General features: G+C 27.8%; 1 protein-coding gene across 1 annotated transcript in view; it reads left to right on the top strand.

Annotated features, from left to right (window-relative positions):
* The first annotated feature begins 3,441 nt into the window (after positions 1–3,441).
* Positions 3,442–17,112, top strand: part of LOC100209007 (glucose-induced degradation protein 4 homolog) — a 28,583-nt gene continuing 14,912 nt past the window's right edge. The window contains exons 1-3 of the mRNA XM_065803261.1: positions 3,442–3,625; positions 8,149–8,208; positions 15,802–15,876. Of these exons, the coding sequence (XP_065659333.1) occupies positions 3,482–3,625; positions 8,149–8,208; positions 15,802–15,876 (279 nt within the window). The 5' untranslated portion in view covers positions 3,442–3,481. The remainder of the gene's footprint in view (positions 3,626–8,148; positions 8,209–15,801; positions 15,877–17,112) is intronic.

Below are 17,112 nucleotides of genomic sequence, written 5' to 3'. Positions count from 1 at the left end.
ATTTGTATGTTATTATTTATTTTAGATAAAGATAGTTGTCTACATCTATTTAAAATAACAAAATTTAAAAGCAATAAAATTTTTGGTAGTTATTAAGATTTTTTGAATCAACATTATTATTATTTTTAAATTTTCTTTCTTTTTACCATAACAATTTTGTAGCACTTTAGTCTAAAGACTTTAGTAAAGCGCTACAAAACTATATTCTTACACTTAAAAACGTAAGAATATAATATTGCAGTATTTTTCTAGAAATTAAAGACAAGTTTTAAAAAAAAGTAACGTACATAAACTTTATGTAATTATGTTCCTTACACGTAGATATACAAATTTAATTGTTATTTAATAAAATAACAGTTAACTAAATACTTTATTTATTTGTTATTTTATTAAATAATAATAATTTGTTGTTTTATTAAATAACTTAAGAAAAGTAAAAAAAAGATTTAATACACTTTTTTGCAAGTTCTTGCAAATAAACATGTATTGTTGATTACTTAGGATTATGACTATACTAAATTATGTTGAATTTATTATGCAATAACTGAATTTAACTGATTATATCACTTCTTTAGTATTCCCAATCTTGCATATCTTGTTAACTCCAGCCTTCTTTTTTTGTTCATTAACCACTTCTCCAAGTTTTCATATACTATCCTTTAACTTTATATCTCCAGATCTTAATTTCTCTGGTAAATCCTATTAGATACTATCTATACTAAACACTCCCAACCTCTATTTAAACTCATAACTTGATTTAATTTCATTTAGACTAATAAAATAATAACTGATTATCATTTTGTTCCTTTTTTTTAAATTGCCTTAAATTAATTTTATAACTTATCAATAAAAACAAGTTTTATTACTTTCAAGGTTAAAGTTACTACAAGTTTTAAAAGCCATATAAATTTTACACAAAGTTGACTAATAAACTGAATGTTTCTTTTCTTCACAAAATTAACTAAATTTTCACCCTATAATAAAGGCTTTATAGACACTAGAAAACACCAAATAACCAATAGAAAAAACAAAAAATATTTGTATTATTTAATAGCATTTCTCTAATTTTTATCCTTTGTTTTCTGGTTGTGTGTGTGTTATTAGCAGGTATGTGTAGTCCCAAAAGAACTTTGACTTTATGTTTCTATGTTTTCCTGGATTCTGGTTTCGAGAACATGTTGGTTGACTTATGATCTGGTATATAAAAAAAAAATCATGAGGTTTAATGACCTTGAACATTGTTTATAAGCCCAGCAACCCCTCTTTACCTATGTCCAGCCTAGGCAGCCGCTGTAGGTCCAGGGCATTTTGAGAGGCCAGTCAACAAGAAATCTTTTTTTTTTTTTTTAATTAATAAAAAAAACTTTTTAAATGAATTATGAAAATTTACTTTTTATACTTTTACAAAATCATTTTTTTGTATACATGTTGGATAAAAAATTTTTTTCTGCTGCATTGATTACACAAGGAATGGCAAAACTTTTGCAATAGCGGGTAAAATTTGTTAAAATTAAATTTTTTTAATTAAAGTTTGTGATTTCAGCATTAAAATTATTTGTTTTAACGTTTGAAAAGCGAAAATCAGGCAGTGTATTACAATAAAATAAAAATTTAAAAATTTCTTTTCTTCTAAATTCTTTTTTTAAAAGTAAAAATATTGAATTGTTTCCATTAACATGGATAAGCCTAGCAAGAGAAAGTCCGGAGGCAAAAGTAAGAAATAAAATACTTGAAACGAATTACAAACCTGAATGTTGTTGCATCCTTGCCAAAGTAGCAAAAAGATGATCTGATACTGTCACAAGAGGCGTTGTAAGCTTTAGACTCCATTAGTGTACATATCAAAAATTTAGACTCAGAAAATCAAAATATTTTCTACTCAACCTGTCAAATGGATACAATTAAATAATGGCCTGATTAAGTTAATCACAAAAAATCAGCAAAAAGAGATGTAAATTCTACTGATTTTTCAAAGTCTAAACCTGTGACAATTTAGGAATTTAGCAGTGCACCTCAAAAGGGTTATGTCTTTTTGAAATTAGTAAGTGGAGAAAAGAAAGAACACAATTGGCAGGTATATTCTGCTAAAAGAAAGTGTTCACTGCAAATCTTACTTCTTTTTTGGAAAACTAAGAGTGCTTTAGCAAACAAAGATGTGCTTTGCAATTTTAAAGTTTCTCATAAGGCAATCAGTGAGCATGTGCAATCAGCTGAACATAATAATGCCTTTTCTGTCTTCGTTAATGCATTTATTCATTGGCAGGATTTATTGTAATTCCGTTAAACAGTTTAAGAGTAAAAAGAACTATTGGAAAAATAAGTGTTCTGCTCTTCAAACGGGGTATTATTAGTTACAAGGTACAATTATCAGAATCAGTTATTTTAAGTTCTCAGTTGTAAATAGTATTTGCTCATTTAAAATATGCGTTTAAACTTCAAAGTAGCCTTAAAAGAACTTAACAAATGACAAAGTGCAACAGCTGAGCACAATAGTAGAAGTTATTAGACTTCTCAGGAAAGTGGATCAGCTGGAGACAACTGTCATCATAATCATCTGGAGCACAATTATAGAAACGTAAAACAAAGTGAACAAAATGCTTCTTGTTGTTGAAATTGACCAGTGGTGAATGAACTGTATAACTCTGTGTATTTGATTCAAGAGGTCAGATCAAATTTTGACAAACTTAAAAAAGTAGCAATAATGTTGGTGGGCACTGACAAATACTCTGCTGACCAAAAATGAAAAAAAAGTAAAAATGCTGACATGATGAACTGACAAATGTTTATTGAGGCATAAATCATTACTGGAATAGAGGAAAAAATGATTGCTGAGGTTAATGTCATCATGGATTAACTTTTAGTTGAGTTTGAAAGGCATAAGCATACTCTCTATTTATCTCTTGTTTTGGATTTCTTGTCCATCTTCCAGTTATGAAATTTGTTGCAATCATATTGCACATCTTAGAGCTTTTAAAGATGCGGGAATTTATTTTCTAAATAAATGTCTGCATTTCAAGAGCTTTGTTTCCACATTAATTGATATTGGTACCTGTGACCAAAGAAACTGGTATCTACATTTCCTAGTTTACATACAGATTTTAGTGTGTGATTGTAGGGAGGGAGAAGGAAAAGCTGGAGAGGCCACAACCATTATTTTGCTTGGGGGCCAGTATGACCCTGAGGCAGACTTGAGGCCTGGAGTCCTTGAGTCCTTGCTGCCATTGTACCTAAGTACTCAGGGTTCAAAAAGTGATTGTTCCTCTAACCTAAAAGTCTTAATTTTTTTTACCATTAGTTGTCCAGGCGTTTTTTATTATATTTTATTAGAGCTCCTGTATACCAAAAACTAGGAAGAGTAATCTTTTTGTGACATTCAAATCCGGAGTGCTTTTTGGAAACTGTATTCCTGGTTTTGAGTCATTCATTTTTAGAAATAATGTTTATGTAATATATAATTTTTATAGTCGTCAATAATATAAACATGCCTGCCAAGTTACTAGTTCCAGAAGTCCCAAAATATAGCAAACAAGTTGGCATTCCTAATACATTACTATATAGTGGCAGTCGCTTTAAAGGAAATCAAAAAAGTAAAGGCAATTGTTACGATGTTGAAGTTGTTCTGCAGGTTAGTAGATTTTAAAAATTTATTTGCATTTTGTATAAATTATTTTTCTCATTGTATAGAGTGGATTAGATGAGTAGATTTTAAAAATTAAAATTATAAGTATGATGAAAATTATTTCTACTTTTTTAATACGTCATTTTGTTAAGGTAATTTCCGGTCAGTTTGCTTTTAACAAAGTAATTTTTTGCTTTATTCTTTTATTTGTAAATGTAACAACTCAGGAGCCAAAACTCATTTGAAAATAACTTTACCACCATTACTGCTTATCTTAACCATTACCACTTTAAAAAATTTTTAAATCAAATTTTAAAATGTTTTAACTTGTTTAGGTTTACTGTTAGTTAATGAAATTATAAAAAAGATTGATTTTTTAAATTCTCCTTAAATAATTTTTACCTAAATTGAATTAATTTGAATTTAGTTAATGAGTTTCTTTGTGTGTGAGTCTTTGTGAATGGGGTTATGGAGTAACACAACGCTTTGTATTTAACAACTTTCTTTGAACAAATTAATTAAAATTGTTCAAAAATGGCAGACTTAACAAAGCCTGGTCTCATGCATTTTCAAAGTGATATTATGAAGAAATTATATATATCAATGTAGTAGTGATAGAGTGTTTGCTTCATAAGCAGGAAGTCTCAAGTTCTATCCCCACCGCGTCTCTGTTAGTACTGTTTACAGCTTGTTTCTTGAAATTGAAATATGAACCAAAGGTATTAAACTGGATTGCTATTTCCAAAGATGGTATCCCAAAACCATTTATAGAAAAATCACCTATTTCAATCAATGCTAAGCTTTATTAATAAATGCTTGAGACCTAAATTAATTCCATTTGTTAGATCAATGTAAACACAAATACATTTCGGCCAGATTTAGGTAATGCTCATTATGCAAATCAATTTTATAAAAGCAAATAACATAAAATTGTTTAAAGGATAATAATCCTACATTTGTTCCTCAAGCGTGCCCTATTGAAAACTTTTGAAAAGTTTACGAGGGAGGATGGTCTGCAAAAACATTCTCATTTGTCTAACTCATTCTTGTTATAACATGATACAGCCCCCAGAATTAGGGTTGACCTCGTTTTAATGTTTTATGGTAAGACCTTTTTTTTTTTTAATTATTTTTACCAAATTATTGCCAACCTCATTTTTTCTAATTCCAAGGGTTGCTTGATATTATTGATCATTTTAAAAAGGAAAATAAACAAAGCAACTGAAGCTATAAAAAAAAAGCTAAAAAATATAAAACCATAGTCCATTTTACAAAAACTCTTTCTGTCGCTGCCAAACCCTGCTGTAAAAGAAAAAACATGGATGAAAAACAATTAATATCAATTGCAATCTAAAGTAAAATTATCTTTGAATTTATTGTGAATATATTTGAATGAAGTTTGAATGCATCTTTTATTAATTAGTTTTAACTGTCTTTTTGCCCAAAAGGATCATTTAAACAAAATTATTTTATAGGTGTTTTTAAATTTTCTTTCACATGTTAAAAAAAAAAGTGAAAGTTTCCGAAATTAGTTTTAGTAAGTAAAAAATGAAAAATTCTAGTTTTTAAAAAAATTAATTATATTATAATACAGTTAAACTTTTGCAAGGTGAAATGATGATTAAAAATCATTTTCACAGTACCAATTTTCAATAAGGGAGGGGAGAAGAGAGGTGGGGTGAGGGAACTCTAAAACATCACCCCCTCTCCCAACATTGCCAAAAAAAAAGAGTTCTCCACTGCAGTAGAAAATCTATCAATTTCAGGTTTCAACAACATTTTTTTATAATTTAACAGCGATTCTATTTATTTACGCTAAACCAAAACACTAAAAGTTTGTCATTTGTTGCTTGTTTTAATTACTTTTCTTAACAATTTCTTTTATTTACGCTAAACTAAAGTCTATTTTGCGTTGTTTGTTTTAATTACTTTTTTTAACGATTTCTTTTATTATTACCGCTGACCTTGTGTTTGTTTTGCATGGACATCAAAAAAATAAACAAAGCGATAAGAAAGCCAGTTAAATAAAATGTTTTAAAAAATGAAGATGGGTAAGAGTTGTAAGGTTTTTTTTTGATGTTCAAGGAAAAAAACTGGGTTAATAAAAGTTTTTATAGTATCAAAGGACAGATACATTAAAAGGATGCAACTTGTTGAATAAAAAGCCAAGCAAGAGTGAGTTTTGGTTTATCATTAAAGAGATGATAGCTCGTTTGAGCATTGACCATGATTGTATTTGTAGAAAAAAGTAAGAAATGCAACCTTACAACAATGGGAGAGTAGCTCAAGTTTGGAAGATAAAGCAGGTCTAATTACATTTACAATGTACTTTTAGACTTTGTCTGAGAGTAAAAGAGTTGTTATTTGTCAATATAGGAATGCCAACAATATTGCAATTTTTTTTGCAGTAAATAAATGCGTTTTGTCGTCTGAGAAAAATTGTGGAATTTAACAAAAAGTGTCGTCTAACAAAAAGTCTGGAATTTAAATCCATAAGCCATTGCAAACCTTAGACTGTTACAGAAGAGAGCTGAGATTTAAAATTGGCTGCTTGTTCTAAGCAATTAAAAAGTGAAGATTTTAAAGACAAGAGTATGAAGTTGAGTCGTAAGCAAATAGAGCCACTTTAGATTCATAAAGATCGTTATTGTAGATAAGAAACAATACAGGAGCGAAGATAGAACCTTGTGGTACCCTTAAAGCTGTTTGAAATAAAGAAGAGGGTAGGCCTTCAAGAGTAACTTTACTACTGCAGTTAGAAAGAAATAATTTCATAACCTCAAAACCTTTATATGAAGAAATTAATAACAGAATGAAGACCAATCATAGTTGGAAAGGTCAAAGTGTTTTCTAGAGTTTTAAAAAATTAGAACCACTTAGTACTTTTTAAAAGTTTAACAAAATTTGAAGAGAGTTCTGGAGAACACTTTTTTAAGACTATGATGGAAATCTTGTCTGGAGCACAAACTGTAGAAGTGTTTAATTGAGAATTAACTTAAACATTGGAAGCCAGAGTGATTTGGATTTCTAAAAATGTGTTAATCTTTTTAACTGTCAGGAAGAGTATGGCCATTATATTCAAGAGTCAAATTAGAGTAAGATTTCTTTGCAAATAACTCTGCTTTATTCTGGGAAGAAGTAAAAAGATCAGACCCATGAATTAGAAATTAAATGTTAGACTTACTTTAGTTAATGACACTGTTAAAGACTAACCATAAGTCTCTAAAATCTAACATCTGAGATAAGATTTAAGATTTAGTAAACTGAAAATTACAGAGCTTAACATCAGACAGGACTTTTTTACATTGGCTTCTTGCAATAATAAAAGGACATTTGTTCTCAAGAGAGATGTTCTTGTAAAAAAGATGAATAAAATAAGCAATGTTTACAAAACAACTCAAGATGGTGAATAATGTGGAGTAGAATGAGGCTTGACTTATAATTCAGGAGAATTAATAAAAGCTTCCAAAATTTTATTCCATAAGCAACAAAAGCGTCCAAGATGCACTTTATGCATACATAATATTGATATAAACGTATACATTTGCTATTTATTTAGATGCTGGCATACAATATCCTTTCATTGTAATATAAACTTTAGTATTTTAGTAAAGAGAAGATGATCAGATGGATGTGCAGTGTGGCTCTAGCTAGACAAGGAAAGGAAGCGTAATCTCAGACATATTAGAAAAACCGTTGTATTGAACAACCTTTGTTTGCAAAGATTTAAGTAATCTAGGTATCAGCATGTAGAGAGGTAGCATCTTCAGTAGATAATGGTAGTGATAGAAGTAAGAATACTTGAAGAGAGTGCCTCACATATTGTATAAATGAGCTTTAGTTAAGCAAAAAAATGCTTTAGATATTTATTATATTAGAGAAACAGCATAAAAGAGGAAGGCTAAAGACTGGTGATGATGATGATCATTATCATCATCAGGCTTTAGCCTTCCTTTTTCATACTGTTGATGATGATGACAATGATGATGATGGTAATGATGATGATGATGATGATGATGATGATGGTGATGATGATGATGATGATGATGATGATGATGATGATGATGATGATGATGATGATGATGATGATGATGATGACAATGATGATGATGATGATGATAATGATGATAATAATGATTATTATCATCATTATCATCATGATAATAATGATGATTATGATGATCGTGTTGATCATAATGATGTTTACATTTGCATATATATACAAAGTATAACATGAATTTTGAATTAAAAAAATATACTTTAAGATGTATAAATGTTTATGCAGCCCCGGTCACAAACCCGGCCCCAGCCCTGGCTATTATTTATCAAACCTGGTCCCGGTTAAATATCAACCTCAGTCCTTTATTAACCCCATGATGATTTACATTACATTTCAGTTCAACTGTTTTAATTTTACTATGAAAATATATTTTAAATTAAATTTATCAAATTTATTTCAAAATTAGTTATACATTATTTATAAACTATTTAATACTTTTGGTTTAATTAAAATTAATTTTTTTTTAAAGCATGTTGATCAAGAAAGTTCTTTTTTGTGTGGATATCTTAAAATCAAAGGACTTACAGATGTATGTAAAATCATTAATTTTAATTTTTAATTCTTTTTTTTTTTTTTTTTTACCATCTTATATGTCATTTTCTTCTGAGCTTTTATGATGTATTATATTGTTAATTTATTATTGTATTACTATCATTATTATTATTGTTATTATTATTATTATTGCTAAAGGTTTTGAACACAAAAAAACTAAAGTTTATGCTAAAACAAGAAAAAGTAAACAAATAGCTTACTCTGAAAAATGTGATTTTTTTTTACTTGGTGAAAGACCTCTATCAAATTTATAAAATCGAATCAATAGTTTTTTAAAATTTCTAAATATTTTAAACATAAAGTTTAAGTATATCTAAAATATCAATAAATATTAAGTTTGTTGAAGGCTATATTTATCAAAGATATTTATTTTTGTAATGGGTAGTGGTATAGTGGTAGATCGCTCGCTTCTTAAGCGAGCTTCAATTAAATTTGTACCAGGGACATGATGTACCAGGGACATGATGGAATCCCACCATGTCCCTGGTAGTACCAAGCTCAACTTGTTTCTCTGTGCGATGACCTTTTTTTGTCAAAGTTTGTGTTTCAGAATTAAAGATCTGAGAGTGTTGTAACCACAATAAAGTAGCCTTCTCGACTGTAGTCGTCCTTGCAACCTTGGGGGGGGGGGGTAAACAACATTTAAAATTATGTGTGTATGTTAAAAGTACAGGTACCGAAAAAAGTTTGGAACCACTTAACAATTTTGCGTAATTTCATTATTTTTTCAATGTATGAAACTAATATTGAACTTTGATGATAAATTATATATATGTATATATATGACATGCCTTAATTAAAACCTAAAGGAATTTACACCGCATTCAATTGCATACACATTAAGGGATCAATAAATAAACACACACAAATTGAGTAATTTTATGTCAAAGGATATTTAACAAAACCATCACATAAACTAATAAATCTATATACCGTAAGCAGGTTTGTCATTTTATTATATCGAATTACAATTTTATTTCAATATTCTAGTATTTTCCAATGGGTAAAAGTAAAGAAATACCAATTGAAGTTCGTTCCCAAGTTATTGCTTTATATAACCATACTTCCAAATCGCATAGGCAAATAGCGACAGTTATTGGAGTTTCCCATAGCTCTGTGACCAAAATTATTAGACTTTATAAAGAAACAGGGGAATTTACTTCAAGATCTCGAATTTATCATCAAAGTTCAATATTCGTTTCATACATTGAAAAAATAATGAAATTACGCAAAATTGTTAAGTGGTTCTAAACTTTTTTTGGTACCTGTAAGTAAAGTATGTGCACTACAATCAATATCTTCATTTTTATAAAATTTTGAAAAATTCTTTGCATTTTTGATAAAAAAACACTTTAAATAAGGTGTAGTAACACTGTACCCAATTTTATCTCAATATCAGCTTTAACCAATCAAAAATTATCCAATATCATGATACCAAAAACATTGTGAAAAAAAAAGCAAGAAAAATGTTAACAAATATCATGATTTGAATGTCAATGTTAAATTTTTTAAATCAGAGAATAAGCAATAACTAATTAGTCAAATAGCCATTAATTTACTTAGCTTATAGAAATTGAAAGCTTACCTTAAACACCATCATTATATAGAATGACAGTAGGTGCAACTGCAATTTGGTAAATATCCTTTTTTATTTCTACTTTTTTTGGGCACCATATTTGTTGAAAATTTATGATCAATATAGTAAGAAACAATTTTTTTTTTAACAAAGAAACAGAGCTACTTAAAAACACAAGAAGAATAAAACATAAAAAACAGAAAGATAACATTTTTTTTCAAATTTAACTCAAATTTAACTAAATTTATTACATGGCTTATAACAGCAGTATCTGCTTCTTTTTTTTTATCTCATACAGATTACACCGTCTAACTTAGCATAAGTGAACATTATTTTTTTGTCTATTCACTTGACAGCTCCTTTCATTGATCCATATGCACATAATAAGCAACCAGGGCTGATGTTTGACTGGGCCCGAGGCCAGGGTGGGTTTGATAAACCATAGTTGGGGGCAGGGCTGGGGTTTTTGCAGGGGCTGTGTAAATCTTGACAAACCCTATAATTAAAATAAATTTATCTTTCTGTATTAAAATTCATAAGTATATATATGTATATATATATATATATATATATATGTTTATATATATATATATATATATATATATATATATATATATATATACTCTTGCTTGGTTGTTTTTAATTTTACCATTGTCAAGTCAGTTTTAGGATTTTTTCAAAAAAAAATTTTTTAGATACCGGAAAAACTTTCTTTTTTAAATTATTAATTTTTTTATTTATTTTCATTTTATATTATTTGATTAGACTGCCTGCCCCAACCAAATTCTCAGTCGATATAGCCACACTTGTAGTAGCAGGCTAAATGATAGTCGATGTAGCAACACTCCGTGCATGTTATACAGTAAAAAAATAAAAAATTAAACATTCAGAATGTTTTCATTTGGAAAAAATAAAAATAAAAACATTCGGAATGTTTTAAACAAAATTTTAGTCTTTTAATTTGCGTTTTTGTGGTTTTTTAAAATAAACTTGATTTTCAAAATAAACTTGATTTTTAAACTTGATTATTTTCCTCAATTAAAGTTATGTGTTTGTCATTTTGTAATGTTTTCAGTTAAAAAAGCACTTGCCAAAAAACTAAAAGCATTTTATTTTAAATTGCATAAAAACTTTTTTGTTCATTTGTGCAACTTTTATGAAAAATAGCTTTTTTTACCAGTTTTTTTTTAAATTATTTTATCTAGTATTTATTCAAAGCATTTTTTTGCTATTTTTATTTTAACTTAAATAGCAGAAAAAAATAAGGCATTAAATTTCAAACAGAGAAGACTAAATAAATATCTTAGCCCTGGCTAATAATCCCTGCTAGAACTGTTTTTTGGAGGGGACTGGGGCTGCGGTTGTAAATAAACACACATTTGGCTGAGGCCAGGGCCCCGATCACTTCCTATATGCATAGTCATTGTGTATTGTAATTTTTTAACTCTCTGCTGCTTCTTGTTGCTTCAGCCATTGGTGTTAACATTTTTCCAAAAACAAAACCTTGTTATAAATTAATTGTGCTCTTGAAATGTAGCAATTATTTTCATACTAGTTTTAAAAATACTTCTTTGTAAAAGAAATTGTGAAATTTCTTTTAAAAAGAAGTGTTTTTAAAACTAATATGACAACCCCTGCAAAATTATAAGATTCAGCAGGAATTGATAGCCGGGGCTAGAAAAAATTTATGATTTTTTTATTAAAATTTTATATTTACATTTACTATTTATTACATACTGGCATATATTTGTATATTTTTTAAGTCTAATTTACTTTCAACAAGATTGCAAGCAACCACTATTAAGTTATGAGATACTTTAAAATAGAGGACACCTTAAAATACTAGAAAATAGTTAAATGAAGACTTTAAAAGTTGCAGGATGTGTTAAAAATAAAAACACAAAAATGGGGAAAAGTTAAAAGGCTTTTTTGATGTGCAAGGACAAAAAACTTAATTAATAAAAGTTTTTATAGCATGAAAGGACAGACACAGAAAAAAGATGCAATTTGTTGAATAAGAAGCCAAGTAAGAATGAGTTTTGGTTTATCGTAAGTGATGATAGCTTGTATCGTAGTGATGATAGCTCGTTTGAATGTTGACCATAATAGTGTTTGTAGAAAAAAGAAAGAAATGCAACTTTACAACAATGGGAGAATGGTTCAAGTTTGGCAGATAAAGCAGGTCTAACTACATTTACAATGTGCTTTTAGACTTAGTCTAAGAGTAAGAGGGTTGTTATTTGTCAATATAGGAATGCCAATAGTATTGCAATATTTTTTTGCAGTAAATAAATGAGTTTTGTTGCCTTAAAAAATTTAAATCTACAAGCCACTTCAAGCCTTAGGCTTTTACAGAACGAAATCAGATTTAAAACCGGCGCTTGTTCTAAGCAATCAAAAAGTGAAGATTTTTTGTCAAGACAAGAGTATAAAGTTGAGTCCTTAGCTAATAGAGTTACATTAGATGTAAAATTTTCACAAAGATTGTTATTGTAGATAAGAAACATTACAGGAGCAAAGATAGAACTTTGTAGTACCCTTAATGTTACATCAGACAGGACCTTTTTACATTGGCTTCTTGGACTAATAAAAAGACATTTGTTTATAAGAGAGATGTTCTTGTTAAAAAGATGAAAAAAATGATTGCTATTTAATAAAGCAACTGCTCAAGATGGCCAAAAATATGGAGTAGAATGAGGCTCGACTTAATATTGAAGAGAAGGAATAAAAGCTTCTAAGCTTTTGTTCCAGAAGGAATAAAAGTTTCCAAGATGTGCTTTATGCATACATATTATGGGTATAAACATATTTTTGCTATTTATTTAGATGCTGGCAAACAATATCCTTTCATATTTATATAAACTTTCATATTTATAATATAAATACTATATTTTCATATTTATAGTATTTATATGGTTTAGAATTTGCCAAAATAGTAGATCATCAGATGAATGTGTGGTGTGACTCTAATACGACAAGAAAAAGTGTTTTTATGGGACAATGTTTGTTAGAGAAGATTATAGTGATTTAGGTATCAACATATAGAGAGGTAGAAGCTTCAGGAGAAAATGGTAGTCGTAGAAGTAAGAAAACTTGAAGAGAGTGCCTTATATATTGTATGAATGAGGTTTAATTAAAGAAAGAAAACGCTCTAGATTGTTTATATAAGATAAACAGCATAAAAGAGGAAAGCTATAGCCTGATGATGATGACGATGATGATGATTATGATGATCAAAATGGTAAGATGATTATGATTATCATGTTGAGCATAACGATGTTTATATATGTATATATGTACAAAATATAACATGAATTTTGAATTAAAAAAACAAACTGTATAATTGATAATTGTTTATGCAACCCCAGTCACAAACTCGGCCCTGGCTATATTTTATCAAACCCAGCCCTGGTCAAAAATCAACCCCAGTTGTTTACTATCCGGGTGACAATTAGAGAATTACTACAAATCTATTTTATCTGCAAATGAAGCCTTAGATTTTTTCCAGACAATGATTTTGCTAAGACCATTGAAGAAGCAGCTGTGATTTGCTGTGATTGCACTTTTTATTGGTTTTTTTGAAAAATGATATATCAAAATGTGATTTTCTGTAACACTTGTTATTGGTTATTTTGAATAATAATATATAAAGTCAAAAGTATTTTATTAACAACAATAACGTATGCTTAAATCATTTTTTTTTATAAATTGCACTATTTTTTGTGGAAAATGACAGATCCATAAAAATACTTCAGATAATACTCAATCAAAATTATGAAAATGTGGAAAATTGATTAATAAAAAAAGAAATAATCAGTTTTAAATATGGAATAAATAATTGATAATTGAATAATTAAAAATATGATTAAAATTAAAAAAATCTCCAAAATGATTTTTATTATTAACTAAAATTATGTTTTGTATTATTTTAAAAATTATTTAAAATAATACACACACACACACACACACACACACACACACACACACACACACACACACACACACACACACACACACACACACATATATTTTTTTTTTTTTTAACTATTTGGAAAATGCTCACTGTTTAACCAGAAGAATTCATTTAATAAAAGCTATGTTTTTGCACTCAGTTTAGTCATATCAATGTTTTCATCATATTTATGAACTAATTTTTTTGTTTCATATTGAGAATATTGAGTATATAAATTTTGGATAAAACATACAACAGTTTCTTTCTGGATTATATTTATTTGAGGCTAGGTGGTTTTTAAAGCTCTGTGTTGTATATTTTTTTCTTAGCTAGGCTTATGTTTGTTTTATAACAGGGTGTGTCATACTTTTTTTTTTTTTGGATTGAAAACTGGGTAAATTCATATGAAATCATCCTAAAAAAAACATTTTCGACACCCTTACGTCTCAGAATTTGTTCATTTTTACGTCACTTGCAGTCCGTATTAAAAAAATAACAATTGAAAAAATTTTAATTAAAAATACACATGGGTTCCAGAGATATCGTTAGTTGAAATAATGCTGATTCATCATTTTAGTGATTATCTGAAGCAACTACAAAGCAACTTGGACATTTAGTATCTTTATAATGGCTTAGGGAAATTTCTTGAAATTTGGTACCCCAATAGACTTTATTAGAGGAATCCAAAAATCCAAAAAGCACCTTCAAAACTTGATTGTCTCAGGAAATGCCTCGTTTATCTAATTTTGTTCAAAATTATTGGCTTGTAAAATAATGATTTTTGAAGGTAAAATGAAGAATGTGGCCCAAAATCCTGAGTAAAAAGTTTAATTGTATATCATTATTTCAACTTAAGTCTACTCAAAAAAATTAGATTCATCAATTGTCTCTCTAGTACTTGATCAAAATTTGCATTTAAAAATGGCATCTATTTAGAAAAATTTAAATTTTGTAAAAAAGCAGTTGAAATGTTTTTTAAAACATTTATTTAGATAAAACACCAAATAGTATTATCTAGTGACTATTTTAGGACATTTATATTCATATGCCAAAGGAGGGCCCGGGGGACTATGACTAACTCCCCCCCCCCCTCCATCTCCCTAAATATATATTTTTTTATTTACATAAGTTAAATTAATAATTATTAAAATATAGTTTAAAAACATATATATACAATTTTTTTTTTAGTTTAAGGTGAGAAACTTTATAAACTCTAAAATTTATTTTCATTATTTCAAATCGATAAATACTTACCTCTTATTTCAAAGTAAGCACTCAAAACTGAGATCTTTTCAGAATTTAAAAATTTTAAATTTTAAAACCAAAGATACTGAAATGTTTTTAAACATTTTTTTATTTATATCAATATCTTTATGGTGTTATTTAGTAGTTTAAGACTAATGTAGTCATTGACATTAAGAGGTAGACAGTGGGAATTATTTAAACTTCCCCTCCTTTTCAGCCTACATTCTAGGATTTGAAAAAAAGAAAAAAAGAAAGACAAATTTTAAATCTAAAACAGGTAAATAAAATTACAACAAAATAATTTTAAATGTAGTAAATTTTTTTTGTAACCAACTGCTTATATTCTCCAAATCTAAATCTAAATCAGATATGTTGTACGTACGATCTGATACTGTTGTGGATGTAGAAATTAGGCATATAACTTCAGAATGGTTCATGTTTCAAACTTATAGAGTTAAGAGAGGGTTATAACCACAATTAAGTAGCGTCCTCGTCTGTAGTGGCCCTCTAGGTCTTGAGGAGGTGAATTTAAAAAAAATTAAAATCAAGTGATTTCTATTGAGAAGTTATTCTCTATATAAATCACTTCCAGTAGCTTCTGGAGAACCCAAGGTACTATTACTTGTCTCATTTATTCACAGTTTTATAGTTCCAGTATTTACATTGCATAATTACATGAATCAACCTGTTTATATTACAATATTTTTATTTGGTAATTAGGTAATTTTTTATGTTATGTTTATGTTTCATAATTTCTTCAGTTTATTGGATGTACCATATTTTCTTATTTTTTTCAGGAGTACCCTACTTTAGTCACATATTTTGATGGTGAAATAATAAGTCAAAAATACCCCTTCCTAACTAGAAAATGGGTAAGTATATTATCTTACAATATATTTTTTTTCATAGTTAGTTTTTCAAGATATTTATATATATAATATGTTATTATATATATATAATATGTTATTATATATATACATAATATGTGTAATATGTATCTAAGGATCACAATTTCCTAATATACTTTGTGTACTTTAATTGTTAAAGAGTGCACTTTAAATTTTGAGAAAAAGAAAAAATTAAAGATCAAACATAAAAAATTTTTGCACTAACTCTTGTATAAAAAAAGTGTGATAATTTAGATATCACAAAACTTCAAACCTTTCAGAAACATCATATTGAAGAACATTATATTGCTATCTAAATAGTTTTGCTTCTGCTGTTAAAGCAGAATTTATTATACATATTCACTTGACATCTGTTGTTGTGGTTTAAGTTAGTTCTTATATTGCTTTTTTATATTTATTTATATGTTTTGATCTTTCTGTAGCTTCTTTCAAAAGTATTGATGCTTGTGAAAATCCTTCAGTTCTCAAGCTATTTGGCAGGCATAATTCAAAATAGATAGAGAATTAGTCTTGCCTAAATCTTTGGATTTTTCTTAAAAGTTTGAAAAACTTTTTTTCATTGCTGCATTTATTTTTATTTACTTTCCCTCTCTGTAGGTTGATTTAAAAAATATAACTGTTTAACTAAAACTTATTTTTTGTATATATATATATATATATATATATATATATATATATATATATATATATATATATATATATATATATATATATATATATATATATACAAAAAATGGGGAAAGTAAATAAAAATAAATGCAGCAATGAAAAAAAGTTTTTCAAACTTTCAAGAAAAATCCAAAGATTTAGGCAAGACTAATTCTCTATCTATTTTGAATATAGCCTGCCAAATAGCTTGAGAACTGAAGGATTTTCACAAGCAACAATACTTTTACGTGTGATTTCACGCCATATGCCTACACAAATAATTTTTTGTTCTGACGATTTGACCACCGTTTATAACATTTTAAAAATGACAATAAATAATTTTTTTAGTTGAAGTAGAAAAGTATCTAGAAAAATAGAGTGGATATTCAAATAATATTTAAAACTTAAGTTACTTAACAATTTTATAAAAACGTAATGTATAAAAAGTTTAGCATTATGAAAAATGTTACTAATGGTCCCTAAAAAGGCACGTAGTCATAAGATTATTGTTTTTTTTTTGTTTGTTTTTTTATAAATTTCTTACTAACAAAC

This window comes from Hydra vulgaris, chromosome 08 (genome assembly GCF_038396675.1).
Source record: "Hydra vulgaris chromosome 08, alternate assembly HydraT2T_AEP".
In the NCBI taxonomy this organism is placed as follows: Eukaryota; Metazoa; Cnidaria; class Hydrozoa; order Anthoathecata; family Hydridae; genus Hydra; species Hydra vulgaris.
This window is presented reverse-complemented; position numbering and strand designations above follow the sequence as displayed.